The sequence below is a fragment of the Arachis hypogaea genome, chromosome 3, assembly GCF_003086295.3.
Source record: "Arachis hypogaea cultivar Tifrunner chromosome 3, arahy.Tifrunner.gnm2.J5K5, whole genome shotgun sequence".
In the NCBI taxonomy this organism is placed as follows: Eukaryota; Viridiplantae; Streptophyta; class Magnoliopsida; order Fabales; family Fabaceae; genus Arachis; species Arachis hypogaea.
Window position 1 is genome coordinate 122,895,531 of NC_092038.1, and position 25,413 is coordinate 122,920,943.

The 25,413-nt window shown below is 35.9% G+C and overlaps 3 protein-coding genes and 1 non-coding gene across 5 annotated transcripts; 1 reads left to right on the forward strand and 3 right to left on the reverse strand.

Moving 5' to 3' along the window:
* Positions 1-482: 482 nt before the first annotated feature.
* LOC112781072 (glucan endo-1,3-beta-glucosidase 8-like) lies at positions 483-2,359 on the reverse strand. Its single transcript, XM_025824534.2, has 2 exons — positions 1,983-2,359; positions 483-1,636 (listed from the first exon to the last, which is right to left on the reverse strand). Exons 1-2 carry the CDS (start codon positions 2,357-2,359, stop codon positions 526-528), a joined length of 1,488 nt encoding a protein of 495 aa, XP_025680319.2. The 3' UTR covers positions 483-525.
* Positions 2,360-5,949: 3,590 nt separating this feature from the next.
* LOC112791209 (RNA cytidine acetyltransferase 1) lies at positions 5,950-18,751 on the forward strand. 2 transcript variants are annotated; one of them, XM_025833946.3, is made up of 28 exons: positions 5,950-6,405; positions 9,137-9,301; positions 9,406-9,517; positions 9,672-9,763; positions 9,893-10,064; positions 10,164-10,286; positions 10,424-10,597; positions 10,788-10,898; positions 10,995-11,128; positions 11,214-11,307; positions 12,231-12,332; positions 12,606-12,742; positions 12,860-12,957; positions 13,144-13,267; positions 13,352-13,439; positions 13,533-13,632; positions 13,720-13,772; positions 14,179-14,355; positions 14,447-14,484; positions 15,070-15,163; positions 15,609-15,788; positions 15,867-15,975; positions 16,346-16,415; positions 16,727-16,874; positions 17,254-17,382; positions 17,645-17,770; positions 17,967-18,032; positions 18,164-18,751. In XM_025833946.3, exons 3-28 carry the CDS (start codon positions 9,413-9,415, stop codon positions 18,416-18,418), a joined length of 3,099 nt encoding a protein of 1,032 aa, XP_025689731.1. In that variant the 5' UTR covers positions 5,950-6,405; positions 9,137-9,301; positions 9,406-9,412; the 3' UTR covers positions 18,419-18,751. The 2 variants fall into 2 exon arrangements, with proteins under 2 accessions (XP_025689731.1, XP_025689732.1); XM_025833947.3 differs by having other exon boundaries at positions 5,967-6,405; positions 9,149-9,301.
* A 550-nt stretch (positions 18,752-19,301) lies between these two features.
* On the reverse strand, positions 19,302-19,372 carry TRNAG-GCC (transfer RNA glycine (anticodon GCC)). Its single transcript has one exon. It is a non-coding gene; the product is annotated as a tRNA-Gly (tRNA).
* Positions 19,373-20,227: 855 nt separating this feature from the next.
* LOC112791211 (F-box protein At5g62510) lies at positions 20,228-22,042 on the reverse strand. The gene is made up of 2 exons (XM_025833949.3): positions 20,692-22,042; positions 20,228-20,586 (listed from the first exon to the last, which is right to left on the reverse strand). Exons 1-2 carry the CDS (start codon positions 21,773-21,775, stop codon positions 20,555-20,557), a joined length of 1,116 nt encoding a protein of 371 aa, XP_025689734.1. The 5' UTR covers positions 21,776-22,042; the 3' UTR covers positions 20,228-20,554.
* Positions 22,043-25,413: the final 3,371 nt, after the last annotated feature.

A 25,413-nucleotide genomic window follows, 5' to 3' on the forward strand; every position in this document is an offset into this window, starting at 1 on the left:
TGTAAATTACTTCCTATGATGTATCACATCTTAATTAATATTTACTTTTAATTTGAGTTATTATCTTAACCATAATTAAATTATATTGTAATTAAATTTTTAAAAGGTATAAATATATAATTTATTAAAAAAATTAAAACTAATTTTTTTAATTTTTTAAATTAGGTTTAGGGTACTCTACAATTTTAATATAAAAATTTTTTATATTATAAATATTTTAAATAAAAAATATATCAAATTTAATATTAATTTTTATACATTTTAATTAATTTTTCAATAATATAAGATTTTTTTAAATATACTATATACTACCGTTAATTTACTAGCACAGGTCTCACTCTAGTCTTATATTATTCTCTGGTAATTGAAATAGTTACATTACATTACATATCTAATGGCATTTCAAGCATTTATTATTAAATCTTTCTATGTTGAGTTGAGAAGGAAAAATTATATCAATTAAAAAGTACAATCTACTGACATCTCTTATTACTAATCCACTCCTGCCTAACTAAACTATGGCCTCTACATAAATGTCAAGAAAATCAATGAAAAACCAGCGAAAAGTCCCACCTTGATGAGTAAAGTTGTAAGCATGTTTCCACTGCTCTCAATTTGTATAGGGAAGAAGCAAGTTCCATTTGTGGGGTCATCTGTTACAATCTTGGCCAATCCTTTGAAATCACATGCCTCAACACTTTGGTCACTTATTTGGAAGTAGGAGTTAAAAGCATAGGAAGCACTCCCATCCTCACTCTGATTTGCACAAGAAGAACCAGCACCTAAGCTTGTGCAATCACCAAGTGCACAAGCATAGCTCAATGCCCCTGGCAAACTGCTCATGTTCAAGGACTTGTCAAAAGGTTTGATTACACACCATTTACGCTCTTGGTAGACGACACCTTTAGCTTCAACAGGCATTTTATTTTCTCCGTTACCTGAAAAATCCACTTCAAACTTAGGCTTCCCGTCGTATCGAAAAATTCCCCAATGGCGTTCGAAGTTTCCGGGGGCGATACTTTTGTCGTCCTCGTCCAAAAGAGAGAACAGATATGCATCCATAGGCCCGGGGCGAAGCGGGGTTCCTGTTTTACTAGCCATTTTCTTGAGGAACCCTTGGTAGAACCTTTTTGCATTACTTGGAGTACCATGTTTGTTACCATCAGTTGGCCATCCAATTTCTCCAATCACTATGTTCACATTAGAGTGATCAATCTTTCTCAATGACCAAACAAGGGTATCAAAGTTTGCATCAAACACATTGTGGTATTCTTTATCATTGTCAGTAACTGGATTTGCCACGCCATCAAAGAATGCGAAATCTATTGGGAAACCTTCATTTTGATATAGACTAAGGAAGGGGTATATGTTAACAAGAAATGGTGAGTTATGTTCATCAAGAAACTGCACAATTTCCTTAATAGCATGATACACATCCGGACGAAACTCGCCGTCGGATGGCTTGTCTGTCTTAGACTCGTACACATCGGCATTCAATGCCGTTGTCACCTTGATCTTGTCTCCATAACCAGCCTTGTCAATAGCATTTTGAACATTTTGCATTGCTGGAAATGTGATATTCACGAATGAACCATTGTAACTTCTCAAGAATGGTTCATTTCCAACAGATACATATCTGCATCACCATATTGTTATATGAGCAATAGCTAGAAAGTTATTATTAAATCATTTTTTCACCTTAGTTCATAACAACAATAAAAAAAATTTCACTATCTACAAATTCAACTCAACAGAATATATAAATTTAATTATAATTTTACTCTTTATTATATTATTTTTCATAGATAAATACTCTGTATATATTTAGTGTTATCTTCATCATAAATTTTAATCAATAAAAAAAATGTTCTGTATCTTTGCACTTTTTATATACTCTTTCAGTTTTATTAGTTATAGTCATAAATCTTTGACAAAAACTATGGTTATGGAATAAAATATTAAAAATGTAATTATTAGTATACCTGATGTTGACCCCTCCGTTATAAACGAATTTTGTGACATTATTTTTAACCCAGTCTTGAGCATAATTGGCATCTCTAGCTAGTTTCCTGAGTTGGTCATTGGGAATTCCAACCATGAGTTCAATGTTTGAGCCAGTGAAAGCACTCACAACCCAAGGATCCGTGTCGAAGATCTTGGCCTTTTTTATGCCGTTGTCCTTCAACATATTCACTACAATGGGAGGATTTATGGGGTGAGTTGCAAGTAAACCCCAATTGATACCGAGACCTGGTACTGCCTCTGGTTCTGGTTCCCCTTCCACATGATGTAGTTGGCAATGAACCAGAAACAACCATATCAAAAAAAATGGCCACATGAGGAACTTGGGTAGAGCCATTGTTGAACCTGCAACTAAAGTATAGTAGATATTAGTCAAAGTAACGAGAATGATAACTTCTTTTGTAGGAGTAACTTGACTTTAGAAATTGAATGATCAATAACATTTGTGCCAAATTTGGGTTCTCTTGTATGATTACTATGTTAATGTCTAAATAAAGCACATAGAGTACTGGTTAATTAGATAACTATGTAACTGATTTTCTAATTGTGGGTGTCATGTCAAATCGTCCACAAATAGTCCCATAAGCTGTAATATTGAAAACATTAGAATGTAACATCTTTAAAAATGTCTTTTTGTCATATAAAAGTAAAAAAAAGTAAAGATATGCTGAAGGAAAGTTACCATCAAACAATCTTACAAAATAAAATAAACATAACCAATAACGTTTCATATTTGTGATTTTCTGTTCATGTTAGTTTTAATTACTTATTATTTTCAAGTAAAACAAAGATTTCGTCAATAGATTTTATTAACAATTATAAAAAAAGAAGAAGAAGATTTTAAGAACCAACGTTAAATCATTAAATAAGTTTTAAAACGATGTTATATATTTACAAGGGTGTTAAAGAAACTACACATCTTTTTATGTGATAAAAAATAAAAGTACAGTTTTGTTATAATATTAATTTACTAATTTAGTTGCTGGGCTCATAACAATCGTTAAAAGAAAACAGACGGTAGTATTAAAAATAATTATTTTTTTTATTCAAGTTATAAGGTAATAATTAAAAAAGGTAGAAGCTCATAGTTATTTTTGTATAAAGTCATAGTTGAGAATTGTTATATGATAATTTAATTAAACTATTTAAATTATTTAATAATTTTTAATTACTAATTTTAACAACTACACATCAGTTTTTATTCAAAAACAAATGCTCAAAATTGAAAAAAAAATACTAAAAAACTTTGAAAAAGAAAGTTAAGACATGATGGAATCTTTTTTAAATAAATAAAATAAATACTTTATTTACCAAAAGATACAATTTATAATATTTTTACCAAAATTTATTGTATCTCTTATTTCGTTTAAGAGAAAAAATATGTATATTTTATTTATAGTGTAAAATAAAATAAATATTTTATTTATCAAAAGATACAATTTATAATATTTCTACCAAAATTCATTGTATCTCTTATCTCGTTTAAGAGAAAAAATATGTATATTTTGTTTACAGTGTAAATAAAATACGTATATTCTTATTTCGTTTACATTGCAAACGAAATACGTGAATATATATAATGTTTATAGTGTAAACGAGATATGTTCGGATAAATTTTCAGCAGCTACAAAAGGATGTGCAACCCTTTTTATTCTCCAAAATAAGCCAAAATGTCTAGTGGTAGTGGATATGTGGTTATAAGTGTATATCCCAATTGCTATATGAAAAATAGTGATACTGGTGCGATATTTGAGTGCGAGAATCCCATTCTATTGTGTACCTGACGAGTAAGTTTATTGTCGGAACTGAAGAGTCTGATATTGGGTATTTGGTGGTCGCGGGAGAAAAGAGATCGATAGGGTGGGGTATCGGTTTCGTTTGTTTTGACTCCATAGCGACGAGCATGAGCGTCTCATGTTTGGCATCCATGGGAGAATCATGACGGAATAAGTGATAGAATTTTCTTTGGAGGTAGGTGATGTCGGTGGCAACAGATCTGACTAGTCGGATTTTGTGCAGGACGACCCTCCTCTCGCACCACCACCACTACACGTTGCTAGTCCAGTGAAAGACATGGACGTTGATAGTGAGGACTCTGATGAGGAGTATGTTACGGATAACAACGACATTAGTTCTTCTGAAGATGAGGAGGAGGACGAGTTTGTACCAGAGTCCAGAGATGACGGTCAAGCCATCAGTTTAGTATCTTTTGTCCGTCCCGTAGCCAATTTCGGCCTTATCAATTGTATCCAGTCACTATTAGACATTGGATCTGGACGCGATGCATGAGAAAACTCCATTTTCCAACATAAGTGAAGGCAACTACAACTTAGACGGTGGTGTGGAGTTTTGAGTTGGTCACAAATTCAGAAGTAGATATGCAGTAATGCAAGAGAAAAATTATGGAATTCATAGAAATGTTGAGTACCGAGTTGTGGAATCGGATCGATTAAAGTATTATGTGCACTGCCGGCAATATTAATAAACATGTAGTTAATAACTAAATCAATAAACATGTAATTAATAAATTGATTTAAATAAAAAACATTGGCTTAAATAATTTATAACTAAACTAATAAACATCTAGTTAATAAATTAACTTAAATAATGACATTTAATTAAATAATTAATAACTTAATCACTCAACATCTACCTAATAACTTACTTTAAATAAAAAAATTAAAAACATTTACTTAAGAAATTAATTTAACTAATACCTAAAATCATACTCTATCAACCTTTCATAACAATATATTAATCTAGCAAACATGTGTTGTATATTAGTTTTATAAAAATACCCTAAGTATGGCTACACATACATGCTCTAACATAAACAGAAAGAAAACAACACTAACCTTGAAATCAACTGCCACGCGATGTGCCATGTTGCGTTTAGTCGGTTGATGTCCAGATCATGTGCATTTGTGCGCGCCATGCTCACCAAGTAAGTCGATAATATAGTTAGAAGAGGGTAAAAGTTGGAGGAAAGTTGAAAAAATGGATGAAAAACCTATCGAAAGGGTACTAATTAGGGGTGGAAACAGGTCAGACCAGGCCAGGCTTTGCTCTTAACAGGCCTGGCCTGTCATACAGTTGATTGGCCTGAGCCTAGCCTGCAGCCTGCTATAGGCTCTTTATAAAGTACTAGGCTTAGCCTGTTATTCAGCCTGGCCTGGCCTGAAGCCTGTTAAAAGGTCTGATAATTTTTTTTACAAAAATAAAAATATTATTTAAAAAATTATTTTTTAATAAAAATAGTTATATGTAATATGTCATATATTTAATATTTATAAAAAAATTTTAAACTTTTAACATATTTAAAATATACAAAAATATTTATAATAAAATATAATAAATTTAAAATATCTCATAATTTTATTAATAATAAATAATTATTTATATATTTAATTATATTTTAACAAGCCCAAGCAGGCCTGACAGGCCTATAAGGCTAATTAGTGAGTTTGGGGCTGGCCTATTAATATAGTAAGGCTTTTAAAAGAGCCTGGGCCTGTACCTATTTTATAACAGGCCAGGCCAGGTCAGGCCAAATACAGGCCAGGCTGCAGGCCCTGGCAGGCCGTCTGGCCTTTTTCCACCCCTAGGTACTATAAACGAATTGTATATATATAGGCTGCGTTTAGCCTTATCTCCTTTATCGTGTAAATGAAATAATATTGCATATATTTTGTTTATACCGTAAACGAGATAAGGCACAATTAAAAACCGGACCGAACCGGCCAATTCGACTGGTCTAATTGTGAACCAGCAATAATTACGGTCTGATTTGCCCCCTAAAACCATTTTTCTAAAAAGCAGAGAAGAACTATCGAACCGGCCGGTTTCCAACCGGTTGAACCGGGCAGTGAACCGACCGGTTTAGAAAAAACGGCGTCGTTTTTGCCAAATTTGCTTACTTTAACTCTTGGTTCTGAAGCTCCTTCGTTTCTTTCTCCCTTTCTCCCTCCCTTTCTTTCATTGACAGAAACTCACCCAAAAAACCCTAGCACTGTAAGCCTACACCACCGCCGCCGCAAGGAGTGGCATACTGCCGCCGTCCGTCCGTGTATCTAGCTTCCCTCGTGCTCCAAGTCTTCAACCCCCGTTCGCTGTCACCGATCGCAGCTGCTTCCTCGATCTCGGCGTCCGTCGTCTTTGTCTGCTCAGCCGCGCTTCCGCCGCCGTTGGTTGCCGTTAACGTTCGCGACTTCGTTCAGCCGTCGTCTTCGTTCGCGTTCTTCGCCGTTCAAGTTTGCTCGGCGTTCACTTGTCGTTCACCGTTTGGGTTCGCGTTCGTCTGGAAGCCACGTTGCCCTGCTTCAAACTGTTCGACCAACCCGCGCGCTCCACCTAGCCGTCGAACTGCTCTCTTTTGTCGCCGCCGTGAGTTTCCTAAACCCACCACCAGACAATACACTCACACAACCCCAATACTCTGCTTCAAACTCTGCAACTTCTTATTTCTATTACAATAAGTAACTATTTGATTTGGCAGTGGTCTGGATTTTTTTCATAAACTGCATTAAAGTATACAATAGTTATGTTCTCTTCTCTATCACATTCATACTAAGCTTTGAATTCTCTTATTTCGTTTCAAATTTACCGCACTCAACATGTTTGATGAAATGCTTTAACCATATTTCGGGTTGGTTTTTATCATTTCTGGCTTTTAGAAACTTAGTAAGTTGATTGCATGTAAAATTAGAATAATTGGATCGGAAATTTTAGCTGCACAAATAGCATCTTTGTTGAAAACATATTAGCATGATGATTCCACTTGCATTAGTGTTCTTGTGAGAACTTGTTAATTTGCTAATTGTTCTTGTGTTGTTGTTCTGTTGTTCTTCTGTTATTTTTATTTTATTTTATTTTTGTTGTGATTCTCTGTTCTTGAACTTGTTAAGTTGATAATTTGCTAAATTGTTGGGCTGCTGTTGTTTTAATTTGCTAAATTGTTAGGTTTCTGTGATTTAATTTGTTGGATTTTCTATTTAGGTATTGTTCTTGTTTATTTGCTAAATTGTTGCGTATTTATTGTTGTCTTTGAGATTCTTGCTGGATATTGGTAATCATTGATTTATTATATGCTTCATGTTTTCGTTGTTTTCTTCTTCTGAAGAAAAAAAAATTCTGTTTTCATTGTTTTGTTGATTGTTTGTTTTGTTTTAGAAATTAATTTTTTGTGATCAATGCTCAAACTCTAAATGCTGTTCTGTTGGTTTTGCAGTGTTTGTTTTGTTTCAGAAATTAATTTTTTGTTATCAATGCTCAAACTCTGAATGTTGTTCTGCTGTTTTTGTTGTTTCAGAAATCAATTTTATGTGATTAATGCTCATACTCTGAATGTTGTTCTGTTTTGTTTTAAGGCTGTGTTTAGAAGAGGTGATTGATTTCTGAGTGTTGTTTTGTTTTTGTTTTAAAGCTGTGTGTTGTGTACAATTTTCATTTTGTACGAAATTCTTTGAGGTATATAAGAATTAAGAAGGAAGACTATTTTAACCGTATAATTCTGTTGATTCTGGTATGCTACAAGCTTGAACATAGAATTGAAGAGAGAAACCCTTTATTATTTTATCATTGGCCTATTTTTGGCATTGCATATCATTGTAGTTTGTTTATTTATAGAACCAGATGTTTATGATCCCCTCTTGAAGTAAAAAAGTGTAGAAGAAGAGCGTTTAGAACTAGTTGCTTTATTCATTGAATTTTTATAGAAACAGGTGTTTATTATAAAAAGGTTTTTTCGATTGAACCATGGTTGAACTAATGAATTAGTGAATCAGTAATTAAAAACCGGTCCGGTTTTCTAAACCTTGGGCACAATACACCATATTATATTTGTACTCGTGGTGACGTCTGTATATATGATGTGTAACAACTGTAAACGAGATACGTAGATAAACGAAATAAGAGATATAATAAATTTTGGTAAAAATGCTACAAATGTCAAATGGTATATTTTAGTAAATAAAAAATATATTTTAAAAGAAAACCTCGAGGTAGCGTTTGTTTTCGGAGATAGGACATAGAGACATAGACAATACATGTTTAAAATGTGTTTGGAAAGCAGAAACATGGACACTGAACACATTGTCTCTGAGACAGTTTTTTTATACTTTTGTGTTCATAGATACTTTTTATTATTCCACTATTACCCCTTCTTATTTTTTCTATTGCATTGTTCTCAAAGATACTGGTTCTCCTTCTTTCTTTTTTTAGGTACTCTTTTTTTTGTAGAATTTTTTATTGGACTAGATAATTTTTTCTTTTTTATCGTTCTTACTTCAATACCATTTTAACCTTATATTATATTATTTGATTTGTAATAAAAATAATAACAAAAATAATTAGTCTTAAAACTTTTGAAAGATAAATATTATCAAAGGTAAAATTGATCTTTTAAAATGCTAAAAAGTAATTTATAAGTTGTAATTGATTTTATATAATTTAAAGAAAAATCAGTTTTTAAATAAAAAAATTGGTTTTCTAAATAAAAATAATTTTTATATGCAAAAACTAATTCTTCTTCCATGTAAAAACTGATTTTTTTTTTTCAAAACTGATTTTTTATTTAAAATTAATTTGACTTATTAACTTAAACAAATTTTTTATTAATCAAACTTTGATTTATTTTTTTATTAATCTTAACCATAAGTATTTTTACATATTAATAATAAATTTAAAAATAAAATAAATATATTTATAAATTTTATTTTAATATAAATATTATTATATATTATTTTATTAAAATTTTTGGTCTCTCCAAATATTTTTTTTCAAGTTCTGTTTGTATTCCTATGTACTCTTATTTTCTATTAAATTAGTTTGTACTTGATGTGGAATTACATGGCTATTTTAGTCATTTTATATGGTATTTTAGTCTGTCCCTGTATATCCAAATGTAAGATTGGATATTACATTAGTATTTTGTACATAATATTCGAACACAATACACAAAAAATAATTTAGTGTCTTTATCTTATTGTCTTTTGTCTACGTCTCAGTGATATTCTATCCCAAGAGATGACTATTAGTCTTATTTTATGCAGCCCAAGAGAATGAGAGATGACTATTAGTCTTATTTTATTTTAATTTTAACTTTTATTTTTGTTAGTTTTTATTATAGATGAAAAAACCGAAGCTAACCCCTCCATAAACCCTAATACCCAACTGACATATTCAACGTTCCTCATTCCTCATTCCTCATTCCTCAACACACTTTCTGCCGTCGACGCACGCCACTGTGTGCCACCGCTGTCTCCACCGTCTATTTAGTCAGGTGCGGTGTTGCTTCCTATCGTAATCTCTTGTATGCTATTTCTCTCTCTCTCTCTCTCTCCTTGCGAGCTAATCACCCATTTGAAAACTTCAATTTCGCTGCAGAGAAGAGATGAGGAAGAAAGTGGACGAACGAATCAGAAATCTCATAGAGAATGGCGTCAAAACAAGGCACAGGTCCATGTTCGTCATCATCGGCGACAAGTCACGTGACCAGGTCTCTATTACACACGCCATTTCCTTCTGTAGTGCAGTGATAGGTTCTGTAGAATTTTAAACGGTTTTGGAAGCTTAATTTTATACTGTGAAGGAAATTAGAAGGCATTGCATTCCTTCTTTTGAGCTCTAAACACAGTCTCGAATATGTGCAGATTGTGAATCTTCACTACATGCTTAGTAAGGCCCAAATCAAATCCAGGCCAACTGTTTTATGGTGTTACAAGGACAAACTTGAACTCAGCAGGTTCTGCATATATAATTGATGCCTTGGTTTTGTTTTTATGCGATTTAGTTGTGGTAAATCCAGTGTATATGTTCTGTTTGAGTTGTTGTAGACATGGTTTTAACATGATTATCATCATTGTGAATGCAGTCATAGGAAGAAACGTGCTAAGCAGGTTAAGAAATTGATGCATAAGGGGCTTTTGGATCCTGAGAAAGTTGATCCTTTTTCGTTGTTTTTAGAGAGTACGGGTTTAACTTATTGTTTATACAAGGATTCCGAAAGAATTCTCGGGAATACTTTCGGAATGTGTATACTCCAGGTATCTTATGCTTCCTATTAATTTTCTTTGTTTTTTTCCCTTGTCTCTTTTTTTTTTCCCACTGAGATACATCAATTTTGCCATTGTCTTTCCTTTTAGGATTTTGAGGCATTGACACCTAATCTCCTAGCAAGAACAATAGAAACAGTTGAGGGAGGAGGGTTAATTGTTCTGCTGCTTCGTTCATTATCGTCACTTACCAGTCTCTACACCATGGTGATGGTATGAACACAGATTCATCAGAATTGATGTTTAAGTACTTTTTCTTTTATTCTTTTTGTTTTTATTTTGAATTTTAAACATCTACTTTTTTGTTAAGTCATACAAAATGCAAATTTTCTGTTGTTCACTCGTTGCAGGATGTCCATGATAGATTCCGGACTGAATCTCACTCTGAAGCTACTGGGCGCTTTAATGAGCGTTTTTTATTATCATTTGCTTCTTGCAAGGCTTGTGTGGTCATGGACGATGAGTTGAATGTACTACCAATTTCATCTCATATTAGGTCTATTAGCCCAGTTACTGTTAAGGAGGTACTATCATATCATCTATAACTATCTGTTTCCTTTTTGTTTCTGTGCTCTGTGTATTTTGAGAAATTTTTATTATGATGTTGCCAAAAGCATTTAATTTACCATGTGCTCTTTTCTTCTGCTCTCCTTTTTTGGCTGCCAACTAAAACTATTAACTATCTAATTTTGTGCCTCTAAATTGATGTTTCAGGACTCCGAGGGACTCTCAGAAGCAGAGCAGGACCTGAAAAACCTTAAAGAACAACTCAATGAAGATTTTCCGGTTGGACCGTTGATTAAGAAGTGTTGCACATTGGACCAGGTTTGTTTTAACTCAACCTTGGATTGTCTACCATGGTTAATCACAGTAGTTTTTCCTCTATGGTGGATGCAAGCTTTACATGGTTTTTGGTAATAGGGAAAAGCTGTCATCACATTTCTGGACGCAGTTCTGGACAAGACACTTCGTAGCACTGTTGCATTGTTGGCTGCTCGTGGTCGTGGGAAATCAGCTGCTCTTGGTTTATCAATTGCTGGAGCTGTTGCTGTGGGGTATGTGCTTTTGATGCTTATAGATATAGTTATTGCTCATTTATATTGGCTTTGTTTGGATCTGATTGTAAGATTACCTATGTAGGTATTCAAATATCTTTGTAACTGCACCAAGCCCAGAGAACTTGAAAACCTTGTTTGAATTTATATGCAAAGGTTTTGAGGCACTCGAGTACAAGGTACTAGTTCTCTTCACTTACAGCTGTTATCATTATTCATTGCTTTAGTAAGAAACAAGTTGCAAAATCTGCACTGATGGCAAATGGGCAGTTAGATTTAGGTAATGGACTGGCGTCCTAACTCCTAAGTACCTTTCTTGTACATTTTAATTTATGTTGGATATCCTAACGGTTCATCCGACATCTCTTAATTGCTAAATATCAACTTCTGGACTACATGTACTTTCTTATTCAAATGGTTGTCTAGGAAAACTTTGCAATAAAGAGAATATTATTTTGCTTTCCAAGAAGAAATCAAGGGATCTTCTCATCTTAAAAATGAGTATATTGAAGAGAACAGAAGAGAAATAGGGAAAGCGTGAACTAATATGTACAAGTGAGAATAGATAATGGTGTGTTGATAGTCTGACCAAAAACATGTGCATATAATTAGTCAATTTAGGTAAGTAATGGAGATGGAAAACATATCCTTTCAACTATACATAGTGAAATCTCTTAATAATATGTATTATTTATGTCTGAAATTATTCCCTATACCGAGTGTTATGGCGTGCTTATTTGCCACTTATTTGTTTTTTCTCTCTTTCCCAAAAAAATGTAAGAAACTTTCCTATTAAATTCCATTCCAAGCAATACATTTGAAGACCAAGGAAAATATTAAAGTTTCCACATTCATATTATAAGTGTACCTACCTGTTTACTTTTCTAGTCAATAGGATACCAAATGATTGATCACTTCACATGGATTTTGCATATTATTATCTCCTTTTAACTTTATGTTTTTGGGGAATAGGAGTGAGTGAGAATAGAATGTTCCTAAAAAGTGTTTATAGTATTTGAATCCCCAACCTCTTGCCTTTCGGTTGGTTTGTGTATAAAAGCTTGATTAAATTCAAAAGTGCTGCTCTTTCCTATGTAAACAGGAACACATTGATTTTGATGTGGTGCAAAGCGCAAATCCTGAATTCAAGAAAGCTACCACTGTAAGGATTAACATTTACAAGCATCATAGACAAACAATTCAGGTAAATTTTTTTTGTAATGCAGATGCTTTTACGTTAATAAATGTCTTGATGTTAAGGAAACTTAATGTTTACGTAATGCTATAAGTATAAATGTGGATGTGTATGCTACATTGATATCTTCTTTCCTTTTTTTTTGTCTCTTGTAAGGGATATCTTTTATCCTACCGTTATATTGTATTATTCCTCACACAGCCCTAATGGTAATCTTCTTTTATATATAAAGAAATTGTAAACATGATTCTGAACTTGTGTTTTCATCTAAATGGTTTTCAGTATATACTCCCACACGAGCATCAAAAGCTTTCTCAAGTTGAATTATTGGTTATTGATGAAGCAGCTGCCATTCCACTGCCGCTTGTGAAGTCTTTGCTCGGGCCATACCTTGTCTTCCTGTCATCGACAGTTAATGGGTATGCCTTGTTTTTCATTTTCATTTAATGAAGTTTGCTGTGCCTATTGTTTATAGAGCTGACTTCTGATGTGACTTAATTATGGGGAGACTTATTTCTCTTTAAACTCATGGATAGTTATGAAGGCACTGGGCGTTCATTATCGCTAAAACTTCTGCACCAACTAGAAGAGCAAAGCCATGTATCTTCCAAGAGCACGGAGGGATCTGGTTCTGGTACTTAGTGCTTCTAGCTTTTATTAATCAATTTTAAATATATAATATGCATGCCATTTTATGCTGAGAAATTTGGTGCAGTTGAAGGGGATCAAGATTGCTTTTCAACAACTGTTACTGACTGTTATACTTAAATTTTTAGAAGTGCATGCTTGTTATTGCTGAATTATTAGTTCTATCTTTCAGGTTCTCTATTTAAGAAAATAGAACTGAATGAGTCCATCAGATATGCTTCTGGGGATCCCATAGAGAACTGGCTTAACACTCTACTATGCTTAGATGTTTCAAGTGCCATCCCTAATCTTAGCAGGTTATATCCAGTGTTTTTCATATCATATTGGAAACTTGGACCATCCTTTTTTCCTCTGTTTATGGTTCTTCGTTTTGCAATTAGGTTACCTCCACCCAGTGAGTGTGATCTATACTATGTTAATCGGGACACCCTCTTTTCCTACCATAAAGATAGTGAATTGTTTTTGCAGGTAAAAACCAGAATTATCTGATGATTTTGGCTGGAATGATAAATAATTATGTCTGTATTTATTTGCTGTACTAATATATTGATATTCTTGCAGCGAATGATGGCCTTGTATGTTGCTTCACATTACAAAAATTCTCCAAATGATTTGCAGCTGATGGCAGATGCTCCAGCACACCACTTATTTGTATTACTTGGTAGATTTGCTTTCCTTTCTAGTTATTTTTTCCTGTGTTTAAATTGATGTGGCTTGAACTAGATATATACTACTATTCGAATTACAGGACCTGTTGACGAATCAAAGAATCAACTTCCTGATATCTTGTGTGTCATCCAGGTTTGCATCGTTGGCATAAATTATCCTTGTCTTTTTGTTACATTTCTTCACATGGTCTGTTTTGACATAACCTTAGGATCTGCAATTTTCTCCTTATATGCTCTTTGCCTCTCGTCAGATTAACATGTGTGATAACTGATATACTATACGAACTATGAAGTTCTAATATCAATGTGTGAAGTTTCATTTGTTTAGCTTAAACTGTTGTTCTTGCTTGATTGTGACGGGTAAAAACTGTGTAGCTACAAGCATTAGCAAATGGCTGTGATTCTTTGAGGGTTGTATTACTGTGTACCAACAGTTACTTGGTGTTAGTTTTAGTATAATTTCTTGTTATGTTTATCCTCCTATTTCTGTTTAGCTTGCATGTCCATTTGTTGTGATTTCTGACATTCATAGCTTACAGGTCTGTCTTGAGGGGCAAATATCTCGCCATTCAGCAATCAAAAGCTTGAGTGATGGTCATCAGCCTTTTGGGGATCAAATTCCATGGAAATTCTGTGAGCAATTTCGTGATACAGTTTTCCCCTCACTTTCTGGTGCTCGTATTGTACGAATTGCTACACACCCAAGTGCCATGAGGGTAATTCTGTATTAAGGCATATCTTTCTGTTACTAAACTGATTCTCCAAAGGCGTGATACCCTCTTACGTTTCATCATCTTTCTTTTACAGCTTGGATATGGTTCACAAGCAGTTGACCTTTTAATACGGTGAGAGCAGATTGACTCCTTGCTTCAATTGATGTTCACTTTAGCCTTCTTTTCCTTATTCTTTTTAACTTTCTTAAAGCGTTCTTCAAAAGTTTATTTTTACATCTATTTGGTTTTAGTGTGCCTTGGTTCAACTGTGTAGTTGAAAATATGTTGCTGCTGCCTCCAGTCAATTATTATTCTAATCAAGAGCTAATGTAGGTGCTGATATCTCTTATAATTAGGATTGTATTAAATGGTGCAGTAATATAATTATGAAAATATTATTCGTGTTGTTTTAATTACACTTCTCCATCAAATTACCATTTTTTTTAGTCTAAGGTGTTGCCTTGGAATGGGGCCTGCTGATTAGAGTTTCCAGTGGTGAGAGCAGCTTTATGGGATAAGCTTCTAGCCTTAAGCATGGGTCCACCAGGGAAAATGATTTAGCCTTTTTTAGGGACCATCCAGATCCAGTACATTGATACTCTGCTTTGAAAGATGTTGTCTCAGGGGCCAGGGCACTCGTTTTAGTCTTATATATAAAATATGTGAAAATATTTAATGTAGATTCAATTGATCATTTGCATTGCCTACTTTTTACAGTTACTATGAAGGACAACTTACTCCTATCTCTGAGATCGATGTTGAAGATGAAGTGCAAGCTCCACAAGTTAGAGTTACAGAAGCTGCAGAGAAGGTATATTTCTGCTGAACTCCAATATGTACAGATTAGTTCTGTTCATTTCTTTATCAGAAGTTAATTTATGCCATAGGGGGATATTGGAGCTATCCGGAGTCTTTTATAGGCCCACTACTAGTGCGAAAGCTTCAATTAGTTGCTGATACTTGTTTTCAGGATATTACTAAATCATTTCATAGTTAGAGATAGTAAAGAAATACTCATTATTAAGTACTTTCGATCAGGTCCTTGCTTATGTATCCTGGCCTTCTTAATTGCTTCCTATAATAAACATTAGGGTAATGTTTGGTATCTGAGTTAAAACATACGGTTGACTGGCAGCAACTGGAGCAAAAATGGCAGATTTAATTTGATTTGTTATTGTTTTTGCTTGAGTTTATCAATTTCTCTTTATGTTTCTATATGCTTAGCCTTTCTAATGATATGATGATAATCAATACAGGTTTCGTTACTCGAAGAAAATATAAAACCTAGAACAAATCTTCCTCATTTGCTGGTACATCTGCGTGAAAGACGCCCAGAGAAGCTCCATTACATTGGCGTCTCATTTGGGTTAACCTTGGACCTTTTTCGCTTTTGGAGAAAGCATGCATTTGCTCCGTTCTACATTGGCCAGATTCCAGTTAAGATTTAGTTTTTCTTAGGCAGCAGACAATAATAATGAAATTTATTTTACGGATGACATATGTTTACTTTATAGAATGCGGTGACTGGTGAGCATACGTGCATGATCCTGAAACCTTTGAACAATGATGAAATTGAAGTTGATGGATCAAATCAATGGGGTTTTTTTGGTCCATTTTATGAAGGTGAGTTCATCTTCCTTTGTGCTGGATATAGAGCCATTTATGTGTCTTTGCCTATTCATGACATTGCATAAGTTTCTATTGTTATGGGGTTTACAGTTCAATCATTGTTACACCCAATTTTCTAAATAAAAGTTAAATTTTACTATAATATAGCATGGTATAGGTCTGTGCATAGCCCGCACTTTTTTAAGTTTATAAGATGCTTGTGCCCGTGTGTTGGGGAGGGAGGGTGCTGAATATAAAGCCATTTATGTACCCTTACGCAATAGTTTAAGCTCTTGGAAGAGATTATTCAAGAAAGTATGCTATATGATTTGCATTCAATATTGATCATTAACTTTGTTAATTTTTATATGATTTTTGTTTGTAGATTTTAAGCAAAGATTTACAAGACTTCTGGCTTCCACTTTTCGTGGTATGGAATACAAGCTTGCTCTGAGGTTAGTATTAGGAATTTACATCTTTTTCCATTCTCAATTTGCAACATTGATGTGATATTTCCCCCATGAAAATTTTAAGATATAAAATTATATAGATGCTTTTACTCAACAGTTAATACTTTTGATCCTGGATATTGAAAGGAAGTCAAGCGATTCATTTTCCTATGCTTTTCGTAAACTTCTAAGACTGTTGCATAACATACTCATCAACTAAAATTTAGAGTGCATTGAACTCAATGGGTTCTTCTCCCCTGATATTTATCGCCATCATTGAAATACTTATTCTATTCATATTGTGATAATGCATCCAGCGTCATAGATCCAAAAATCAATTTCATGGACCAAGAACCTTGGAAGACCAATTCTGATAAATATTTGGGATCTGTTAGAGAATATCTATCACCACATGATATGAAGCGACTGGAGGCTTATGTTGAAAATCTAGCTGACTTCCATCTGGTAAGATCTCATATATTACTGACCAGAATTTCCAAGTGGTGCCTTGATATGTTCAATTCTGTATTCGGAGATTAAAGAGGTTCTTCACAAAGAACAAAATTTTCCCCTGATGATGTCCACAGTGATTTCCCTTTTTGAAGTAGAATTTCATTTTGTGCACATGAAAAACACCTTAAGTAAAATAATGCTTAAGAAATGAATAAGTGAATGGGAGTTTCGAGGAGGTCGCCTAAGATCAAATTTTGTGCCCCATATACATACTGCTGAATATCTGATATATTATATGATCAATTCACTCTGCCAATACGTACGATTCTCAACACCTGTCTATATGATTTGGAGTGCTTTTAAGTATATCTTGACCCTCCTTGTTGGACAGATTTTAGATATTGTTCCCACCATTACACATCTGTTCTTCCAAGAAAAGATTCCAGTTACATTGTCATATGCCCAGGCTTCTGTGTTACTGTGCATTGGACTGCAGAACCAGAACATTTCATACATTGAGGTTTGTTTATTTACTTACTGATTTCTTTAGATGAAAGTTGAAATATCACTAAGATGACTAGTTGGCACCTTATGGCTTGTATATGTAAGATAACTGAAGTCCTCCTTTCAAAATTCAAAATTATTCAACTTTTTTTATTTCAGTAGATCTCTATCTTGTTTGTCATGATTAAACATAGTTTTCATGTTTTACATCTTTCCCTATTGTTTTCCTTCCACAAAAGATAGTTTCACTTCCTCTATATACCCTTCTCATTTAATAGGAACAAATGAAGTTGGAAAGGCAACAAATATTGTCTTTATTTATAAAGGTTATGAAGAAGTTTTACAAATATTTATATGGTCTTGCATCCAAGGAGATCGAATCAACCTTGCCCCGACTGAAAGAGGTAAGCTTATTGATAATGTTACCTTGTCTATTCCATAGCTTTATTCTTTCAGAAGAATTCTTCACAAATTGGTCAGTGAACTCGTCATATATGTGTGCTGCTGTGTATAAAGTTTCCTAATATTTGGTTCTCCTTTGCATGTCTCACTAATGTGCCTACTTTTTCATTTTTACCCTTCATCTGTTTTTGCCCCCAGATTGTTATGGAACCTCATAGTGTCTCTGTGGATGAAGATCTAAATAATGCAGCTAAACAAGTTGAGGTATGCTTGTTTCTCATTTGCTTTATTCTGTTGAATATTCTTGTGTGGATCCCCATAAGGCCATAGCTCCTTTCTCCAACCTCCCATTTGAAGTAGCTCTGAACTCCTGCGTGACTATTATTACTGGATAGGATGACATGAAGTCAAAAACAGAAGCACTTTTTGCTCCTGAAATGATCCAACAGTATGCCATTCAAGATGGAGAATCCGGCCTTGAGAATTTGTTACAAAATAATGGTGGAAAGATACCCACTGGCGGACTTGTTAGCGTGAAATCCAGTAAGAGTGTTGTCAAACCCGAAAAAGAGAAGAGAAGCCATAAGACTGACAAAAAGCGGGAAAAAGACAAACACAGCAATAAATCAAGCAAAAGGAAAAGGACTTGACTTTGAGGAGAATCAAAGTTAAACCTGTTAGTTGACTGATCGTTTGCGTCACAGTCAAAAGAGTGTTGTATAATGCAAAGTTGAAGATGCAGGAAAATTTTTGACCTCGCTAGAAGCTATCATATGAATGCATGTACCAGCCCATTTTCTTGTATAGCTTAGCTACAGAGCATGGCCATGTGGACCATGTAGGACAGTAGGAGGCAATTGCCAGTTTTGTAATTTACACATTAAAATGATCACAGGTGATTAAATTGGTCTCACGTTATATTCGAAATTGTGGTGGTCGGAATTTGAAATTCAATTATAAAGGGTATTAGTATATCATCAAAAGGGTACACCATAATGTAGACTCTTGCGAAAAGCACTAGTTGCTGTAGTTTAAAAATTATTCTGTTCTTCCAATTTGCGCGAGTGCCATCTTGAAATTTTATTATTCGCATCTGTAAAGTGCGAAATTATATTTATCGAAAAAAAAAGGATTTTCCGTAGTCAGTATAATCCTTCTTGAGCATGTTCCACCAAAAAATAATAAAGTTGCTCTAATTTTTCAAGAACTAGTAACCAGTTGTTTGGATAGGTGGGATATAAGTCATATAACTCTTAAAGTATGGTGTTACAAACATCAACTAAAGATCAGGATTAAAGACTTATTTCAACGTCCATTAAAAGAAAAAAGACCTGTTTCTACACCAGTTAGCCTGAAGCCCTGCACAAACAAACAATGTAATGAGATGTAGCGAAGCTTTATGCAATAAAGTAAGTATCATGACCAAATAAAAAGAAAATGCAATAAAGTGAGTATCGAATAGCGAGAAGTCTAGGCCTTTGTGTACCTTATTTAATCAAAGTGTAGTAGTATAAAATTTTAAAAAGAGATATATGCACCAGCCGGGAATCGAACCCGGGTCTGTACCGTGGCAGGGTACTATTCTACCACTAGACCACTGGTGCCAATTGAATAGCTATTTTCAACGCCTAAATATAGATTGTTTTAAAAAGTTCGCATTCTCCCTTACGTTTTTCCGTTTTTCAGGTTACAAAGGTTCAGGAGAGTTTTATGCTAATTTATGTATGTAACTATTTTCCAAATGTCAATGAATTTATTTACTACATAATTCACTAATCAGAAGATTCAAATTTCGAACATTTTATGTCGCTCCTTATTCCCTGAGAAGAATAACATAAGTGGTGGTACATGCGTTCTTGATTCTTCTCCACATAGGTTAACTGGTATATAGGGTAGATGAATTGGCAATAAACAAAGTATAAAAAATACAACTCCCAAAACAATTAATAATGCGAGCAAAGTACAACTACTCTTTAACTCATCACATAGTAGAAAAACTTATCTGCATAGTCGGTTGAAATGAGCATCAAATGACTCAATGAGGGCAAGGAAAGAGTTTCACAAAGTCAACAAATAATTAACTATAGAAAAATCTCTTGCTCAATATCCATGAAAATTGAGTTAATTATAGTTGAATATAATACATGTCATATCTCAAAAGTAGTGCTTAACTCAGTATAAAGAACAATGACAAAGATGAGCGCACATAGTTACAGATGAAAACCACATTATTCTTATTTCCTGAGAGGGAAAAATAAAAGTAGGAGCATCTGAAATATCTTGTGCTTCTTTTTCAATGATGTCTCGGATACACTGGGACTCAAAACAAGTTTGCCCCTCTCAAACAAAAAGGGGGAAAAAAAAAGTAGAAGAGTTGTTTAGAAGGTTTCAGAAATAAATCATCAATATGTTGAGCACTCTCATAAGTTCAAGGACCAAAATGAATATTCAATCTTCCATTTCCCAAAAAATGTGTCGTATACCAATAAACTTTTAAACTTTTCAATACATTCCTAAATTCCTTTTTAAAAGGTTCAACAGTCTAAAATGATAGGCAAACAGATTTATATAACAATAAAAACTATCCATGGTCAAACCTGTAAAACAAGGTTACAAAGATTGAAACAAGTAGCTCTGATAGTCTGATGTCTCCCGTGTACCACAATTAAAAAACTAATATCCCATCCAAAATGCACGAGATTGAAATTTCTATTCACCCTAATTGGTATTTTACAGGAGCTAGACAAGTCAAGCCTCTCTCGAGAACGGAAAATGGAGACTACTGTTCAAGCTGAATGTTGGCTACATGCAAGACTTTCTGCATAGTTGAAAGAAACATAATAATTCTCATTTCTGTGAGCTGGTAGATTCTTTAACTCACGACTGTAAGGATTCAAGATGGATAGAGTAGTTTTCACTATACCAGATTCATCAACATGTTCGAGCAATTGGTGGCAAACAATTTGATCTCTCCAAATACTTATTGGATATATTATCCTTGAAAAGGGCCCTACCCTGTATCGTTTAATCCATCTCTCCCCTTCAGCTGCATATGTATGAGTGTTATCCAATACCCACAAGTCAATCAGAGAAATTTCACCATTTACCATCATAAAATTATGGAAGTTTCCCATCATAAACTGATGAAACATAACAAGTTTGTCATTGTATTCTGCTAGCACAGAGGTAGAGGAGTAAGTAGTGGGCAAAGGGTGTGATTCAGGACCTCTTAACAACCTAAAAACATCATGTCCAACGTCGAATGAAACCAAGCATTCATCAGGATCTTGACTGGACTCGAGATCGGAGCTCGTGGTGGCCTTCCAAAACATGCCTCCACCGGCGGCAATAGCATTCGATACCAAGCATAAATTTTGCAAATTGCTAGCATCAACTTGTCTCCATGACCCACTAGCTAAGGAATACACTTCCACTCGGTTAACATGAATGTCATCAAGAACCACAATTCCATCATTACCCTCATTATCATCATCATCATCAGACTCATAAGACTCACATACACAAATTCTCACTATCTTGTAATCATTGACAAGTGGACTATAGCCAAATCCAAAATAGTAAAGAGTCCTGACATCAGTTAGGGTTCGAGGTACCTGTGTGACTTGTCTAGTTGCTGGATTACAAATGGAAAGAGCGTGATCGGTGTGACGTAAGCACAGCAAGCCATTGCGGGAACCCACAATCTTGGCACCATTTGAGGCGAAATTGAGAAATTCAAGCTCGTGAACACTGAGGTCAGGTCCAATTAAGCAGAAGGATGTTGGAGTGGAGCACACTGGGGAAGTAGGAGAACGTTGAATTCTCTGAAGAAGAAGAAAACGATTCTGAATTGAGTGGCGAAGGTGCTGTGCCGTGAAATGAGGGGTTCTGAAGAGATTCTCCCAATTCTTGGAGACACACTTGAATCGCATCAAATATTTTACTGGAAGCCTTTTCAGAATATCTATCATCACATCATCAGGAAAAATCTCACCGTTCTCACCCATTGAAGCCAATCAATCCTTTCTTCTGCGATTCCTTCCACAAATCCTAACTGTTGCTTAAAGTAAAGTAACTAGCTTTTCTCTTTCTCAATAAGAGAGAATACCATTATTAGAAACAGGCTATGCATCCAAGCATATTATTGCCATCAAAGTTTAATAAAACGGACTCAACACTAACAAAAATTATTACACGCGCGTCGTGGTCTTCTTCTTTTTCTTCGCGATCTCCTTCCTCTTTTTTCTCGTTTTTTTTTCCGTATTTTTTTTATCATCGTCATTTTTTAGGCAATTTACATAAATAAATAAAATGGGAGAATTATTTACGTAAATGTGCAAATCTGTTTGTTGTTACGATTTTGTGCAAAATTGAATTTTATGTAAACCGTGGCAACCCACCACGGTTTCTAAACACTCATAAACCGTGGGAGGTCACCACGGATTAGGAACAAATAGTTTAACATGTAAACCGTGGTAGGTCACCACGGTTTACGAAGGAAAATGTGTGTGCATAAACCGTGGGGAGTCACCACGGTTTATGTAGTGTAAAAAACCGTGGTGGCTTGCCACGGTTTACTCTGACGGAAAATCTATATATATGTGGGTGATTCAAGCAGCAGAAGAGATCATTCTCACAATGGCTAGTGAGGAAGAGAGCTTTCTTGCTCTGGTGCATTGCTCTGGAAAAATTAAAAAAAGCAAAAGCCATGGTGTGAAGTTCACCGACAGAGAACCACTAAGTATGTTTATCAGTTCGTCTATGAGTTTGTCGGACTTGAAGAACAGCATCTTGGAGAAGCTTGGCGTGTTGGGTTCCAAGTGGGTGAAGAAACTATTCTACAAGATTCCAATGGCGGTTGTCTCGACCGGTGTTCAGTACGAAACCTTTGCGGTTAAGTCTGATGAAGATATTAGGGTTCTCTTCTACTGTGTAAGGAGTTTTCCGGAGATCAGAATCCATGAGTTGTTTGCGAAGTTGGAGGTTGGTGTCGATAGTTCTGGGGCATCCGCTCCAGTTCCTTGCGTAGCTTCCGCTGGTGGTGCATCTAGTTCGATGCCTCCGGTCAGACCGCATCTTTCGCCGGTTCAATCACCTTCTTTTGCGGCTGACTTACAACAAACGGAGGTTGTTGGTTCTGTCCCTTTGGAGCATGCAGCAGTCATTGAGCCTCCCAATGTCGTGGGCACCGGTGGTGGTGGCCTCGTGCCTTATCTCGAAGACTTTGGTGGACCTGATCATATAGAGAATGCAATGCGTGACGATGAATCTGAAGAGGAGCCTGTTGATATCGATGGTGACAGCGACGAAAACACAGGCGGCGATCCAGATGCGCAACATCGGCCTTCGAGTTCTGCTTCTCATCAATACCCTCCACACTTCTCGACACTAAACTTGGAAGCTCTTGGTCAACAGGAAGACAGTGGTAACAGAGTGGGTAGATCTTCTACAGAATTTGAGATTGGGCAACCTTTCCAGAGTAAAGATGAAGCTGTGCTCAGTGTGAAGGACTATAGCATCCGGCGAGGTGTTGAGTACAGAGTCATCGAATCGGATCATTTGAAGTATCATGGAAAATGCAAGGCATTCGGCAAGGGTTGCACTTGGTTGATTCGTGTAGCGCTTCGTGCACGAAAGGGAACTTGGGAGGTTAGGAGGTACAACGGGCCACACACGTGCCTCGCAACTTCTATTTCAAGTGATCACCGTCAGCTGGATTATAACGTTATATGTGCGAGGATTCTTCCTATGGTTAGGGCGGATGCTGCGGTTACGGTAAAGGTACTTCAAGAAGCGACAGAAGCTGATTACGGTTTCAGGCCTAGTTACAGGAAGGTCTGGTTGGCTAAGCAGAAGGCTGTGGCAGAGATATATGGAGATTGGGAAGAGTCTTACGCGGAACTGCCCCGTTGGATGCTAGGGATCCAGGCAACAATGCCGGGAACAATCACGGTGCTGAAGACGTCTCCGGTTCAGATTGGTGGTGCTGTTGATGAGTCGAGGGTGTACTTTCACCGACTTTTCTGGACATTTCCACCCTGTATCGAGGCTTTCCGGCATTGCAAGCCACTCGTCAGTATTGATGGTACCCACTTGTATGGGAAGTATGGAGGGACGCTCCTGTTGGCTATAGCTCAGGACGGAAACTCGAACATCCTCCCGATAGCATTCGCCCTTGTAGAGGGGGAAAATGCAGAGTCGTGATCATTCTTCTTGTCAATCCTACGAGAGCATGTGACTCCTCAGGAGGGTATCCTAGTTATCTCAGACAGGCATAATGGGATCAAGGCGGCCCTTGAGGCACCTGAGAATGGATGGCTGCCTCCTCGTGCATTCCGGGCCTACTGTATAAGGCATGTGGCCGCCAATTTCGCCCTAACGTTCAAAGGTAAGGACTCAAGGAGGTTACTGGTCAATGCTGCCTATGCCAAGACTGAGGGTGAGTTTTACTACTGGTTCGACATCATGCGGACTGAGAATCCAGCAATGTGTGACTGGGCCAACCGTATGGAGTATGACAAATGGACCCAACATGAGGATGCTGGTCGACGGTTCGGGCACATGACCACAAACATCAGTGAATGTGTGAACTCCGTGCTAAAGGGAACTCGCAACCTCCCTGTCACATCATTGGTTAAGTCAACCTACGGGAGGCTTGCTCAGCTATTTGTAGTCCGGGGACAGACAGCAGAGGCACAACTCGGAGCCGGCCATGAATTCTGTCAGGCATTGGTCAAGGCTATTGATCGGAACCTTAGAGACTCCAGGTGCTTTACTGTGACATTATACGACAGGCATCAACTAGAGTACACCGTGGCTGAGACAACACCAACGGGGACGTTCTCTCTTGGTAGCTATAGAGTTTCCCTTAAAGATCACCGATGCGACTGTGGGCACTTCCAGGCGCTGCATTATCCATGTTGCCACGCCATTGCCTGTTGCGCCTACTCCCGGCTAAACTGGGCGTCATATGTTCATGAGGTGTATCGTATGACTGAGGTGTTCAACGTTTACAATCATGGGTTTCTCCCACCTATTCCTGAAGGCCTGTGGCCTCCATATGGTGGCCCAACCATTATTCCTGACCCTAATCTGCGGCGTGCAAAGGAAGGTCGTCCAAAGTCAACCAGGATCCGAGGAAGCATGGATCAGTCTCAACAGAATCAGCCGAAGCGTTGTGGGTTATGCCGTCAGCCTGGGCATACGCGAAGGAACTGTCAGCAGCGATCACAAACTGGTGGAGGGGATGCTTAGATCTCATGTTGTGTAACCCTCGTCTATGCTGTTTTATTTGTTTCTTGCTCTAAGTAATGTTAGTAATGCGTCGTTGGTTAAATATGTCACTTTCAACGTGTTTCATCAACAACGAAATCTTAGTATAATAACCTCGTTTTAAATTATCAGTTTCATTAAACCTCTTTAGATATCTTTAATAATGTGCATTATAATATAAACCATACATGAGCACATGAAATACTCTGAATCAGGCACTCACTACAAAGTCAAAAGATAAATAATATTTAACAGTAAGTCTGAAATACATAAACACTAACAATCATGCACATTACATAACGCAATTAGCATGCTGAATACATAACGTAAACCGCGGTGGGTTACCGGGTTTTACGTTCAAAATTGCTTTCTC

Bases quoted from the DNA above. Each gene is read 5' to 3' on its own strand.
- LOC112781072 (XM_025824534.2), bottom strand. From the start codon at position 2,359: ATGGCTCTACCCAAGTTCCTCATGTGGCCATTTTTTTTGATATGGTTG. The intron at 1,637-1,982 runs GTATACTAATAA...ATGGTGATGCAG, and splicing joins AACGGAGGGGTCAACATCAG to ATATGTATCTGTTGGAAATG.
- LOC112791211 (XM_025833949.3), bottom strand. From the start codon at position 21,775: ATGGGTGAGAACGGTGAGATTTTTCCTGATGATGTGATGATAGATATT. The intron at 20,587-20,691 runs GTATAGTGAAAA...TCAACTATGCAG, and splicing joins CGAACATGTTGATGAATCTG to AAAGTCTTGCATGTAGCCAA.
- LOC112791209 (XM_025833946.3), top strand. From the start codon at position 9,413: ATGAGGAAGAAAGTGGACGAACGAATCAGAAATCTCATAGAGAATGGC. The intron at 9,764-9,892 runs GTTCTGCATATA...TTGTGAATGCAG, and splicing joins GACAAACTTGAACTCAGCAG to TCATAGGAAGAAACGTGCTA. The intron at 13,773-14,178 runs GTTTGCATCGTT...CATAGCTTACAG, and splicing joins ATATCTTGTGTGTCATCCAG to GTCTGTCTTGAGGGGCAAAT.